At 42.4% G+C, this 2,599-nt stretch overlaps 1 protein-coding gene across 1 annotated transcript in view; it reads left to right on the forward strand.

The window, feature by feature from the left end:
- Positions 1-2,531, forward strand: part of LOC106011251 (solute carrier family 22 member 7) — a 12,201-nt gene extending 9,670 nt beyond the window's left edge. Inside the window, exons 6-7 of the mRNA XM_013080261.2 lie at positions 501-573; positions 2,193-2,531. Of these exons, the coding sequence (XP_012935715.2) occupies positions 501-573; positions 2,193-2,531 (412 nt within the window). The remainder of the gene's footprint in view (positions 1-500; positions 574-2,192) is intronic.
- Positions 2,532-2,599: the final 68 nt, after the last annotated feature.

Below are 2,599 nucleotides of genomic sequence, written 5' to 3' on the forward strand. Positions count from 1 at the left end.
GAGACAGGGTGGGTGGTATGGGGGCACTTTGAGACAGAGAGAGGGTGGAGAGAAAGAAATGAAGAGAAAGAGAGAGAGGGAGAGAGAGAAAGAGAGAGAGAGAGCAAGAGAGAGAAAGAGAGTGAGAGAGAGAGAGAAGGGGTGGGGTGGGGAGAGGGAGGGAGGAGAGAGGGGATGGGTGGAGTGGGGGCACTTTGAGACAGCGAGAGAGAGAGAGGATGGAGATAAAGAAACAGAGAGAGAGAGAGAGAGAGATAGAGAGAGAGAGAAAAGAGAGTGGGAGAGAGAGAGAGGGGGGGGGGAACGTACAATTAGACTAAGGGAAACTGCTGCACACTCACATATAACATAAACACTTAGCCAAGAAAAAAAATGAAACAAACTCAAATTACCCTGTTGAAAGATTTGAAAAGAAATTTAAACAATAAAAATAACTTGAACCTTTTTCCACACTGTACAGCAATAACACTGCATTGTATTGCTATTACTGATTATTCCAGGAATCTTGGTTATGGCCTGGCCAACACCGCTGCCCGGATCGGCGGGATTGTCGCCCCTTACATCGTCAATTTTGTGAGTTTTCTTCCTTGTTCAATGTCATCAGCGTATACCATTGCTACTTGATAAACTTGTTTTACAACAATGCAACGTTGTTTCATCGTTTGCCGTCCAAACGTAAGGCTAGTCTCCGAGCAAGGAAGGCGGAGAGATAAGAAAGGCACTCCAAATAACCCAGATCCAAGAACCTCTCGTTAGAAATACAAACATCGGCCGTCCGCCTCTTGTCCTCACTTGCTACAACTACAACCCCTTATCATACCATCAAATAAAGAAAGCGCTCCCTCATTGTTTTGAAAAGAACAAAGTTGTCAAAATCTCATACTGGATATGAATCTTCGACCCGTGAAAGTTGAAAATTCATAGTATGCCTGAAATGGAGTCGATCGCATTTTCTCACAAGTGGTGAAACTTATTACCCTTGCTTGGTATTTCTCTCGCAGCAGTACGTAGATTGAATTTTCCGCCCAAATCAACATTGCAAAGTTATTAATTGGCAAGATCTCATCACCGGAATTATGGACGCAAGTGAGTAGAACGCTTTGAAAACTCCACAGTGGGATGAATGGAGCTAAAGCGTGAGGTGTTCTTGTTTCAGGGCGGTATGCTGGCTGTGTCGTACACTTGCTTCTATTACTTTACATGTATTTTATTATCGTCACAAGTACAGTCAACTCCATAAATTGTATTGAACTCGCTTGAGTTGATGTTCGGTTAAGTTGATTTTTTTCTCTTGCTTAGCATTTGCTGTTCCTCTTTACAGGGTCCAACAGTTAAGCTGAACTTTGGATGATTTGATCTTTTTTTCACTCTTTCGACTCATCCGTAGTCGACTGTGATGGTTTTTTATGCTCTTTTGATAAGATTAAGAGCCCGGTAAATGTCTCGCCCAATACTTGATATTTAAGGATAATATGCTGGCTGTACCGTACTCAATTTGTGAGGCAGTTTGGTGAAATCAGGCGCTCGTTAAAACAATAAAATCAAAGAAACGGGCGTTTTTCTGGGTGACTGACAGTTTTTGTTGTTTTTTTCTTTTTCTGGCTTAACAACTTTTATATCCTTTCATAAACTGTCTAAGGAACTGGAATTGAAAACCAAGCTGAGTATGTTCAAAACAAACATGAAGACTGTTCTACTGTAAGGTTCAGAGACATGGATGCTCACAGCATCAGCAGCAAGGAAACTGCAGAGCTTCGTAAATGGATGCCTACATATTTCTGTGTGGATGTTACCAAAAAACGTTCATTAAAGGCACAAAAAAGTAAATTTCCAGTTCCCAACAACACTAAATCTTTGGAAGTTGCCAAACTTTGGCGACTATTTTCTAGCTAATTTTACCTCACGGATCAGGCGACCCCACCTCTTCAATCGCTAATATCTTGACTTCCATTCAAGATAGGTAGTATTTCTTTTCGCCAAATGCAAGACAACATTATTAATAACTCTATATGCCCAAAAATTGACAAGCGCCTGATTCCACCTCGTTGTGACACATTTTCTTTTACGATTATTCTGTTGCCTTCACCTACCTTGATAAACTCAATGCATTTATTGCGCTAAAAATGTAAATTTGAAAAAAAAAATAAGCTCAATGACTGGTCTCGTCCAACAATGTATAATTTACATTTCAGGACGACATGCTGGCTTTGTCGTACTCAATCATCAGCGCCATGTTGGTAGCGAGCCTCATCCTCATTCTTCTCACACCGGAAACAAAGGGGACGTTACTCGCCGACAGTGTCACCGCAATGGAGAAGGACAGCGGTGGGCAAAATGGTGGTGGGGAGAAGGGGAAGAAAGCGGCGCCGCCCGGAGGGGTGGAGATGGAGCAAGTGAAAGTCACAGTCCCAGAGAAAAGCTACCCAGAACAGGATGAGAACGGACAAGTACAGAAAGACTCAGGCGATGTGATGGAAAAGGACAACGGCTTTTTACAGAGCTACACTGTATCCGAGAAAGCCTCGTTGTAACTACCTGAAACCATGAATAAGTTGTTTTTTTTGTTTGGGTTTTTTTTATTGGAGGAGGGGGGGGGGGT

This window comes from Aplysia californica, unplaced genomic scaffold (genome assembly GCF_000002075.1).
Source record: "Aplysia californica isolate F4 #8 unplaced genomic scaffold, AplCal3.0 scaffold00080, whole genome shotgun sequence".
In the NCBI taxonomy this organism is placed as follows: Eukaryota; Metazoa; Mollusca; class Gastropoda; order Aplysiida; family Aplysiidae; genus Aplysia; species Aplysia californica.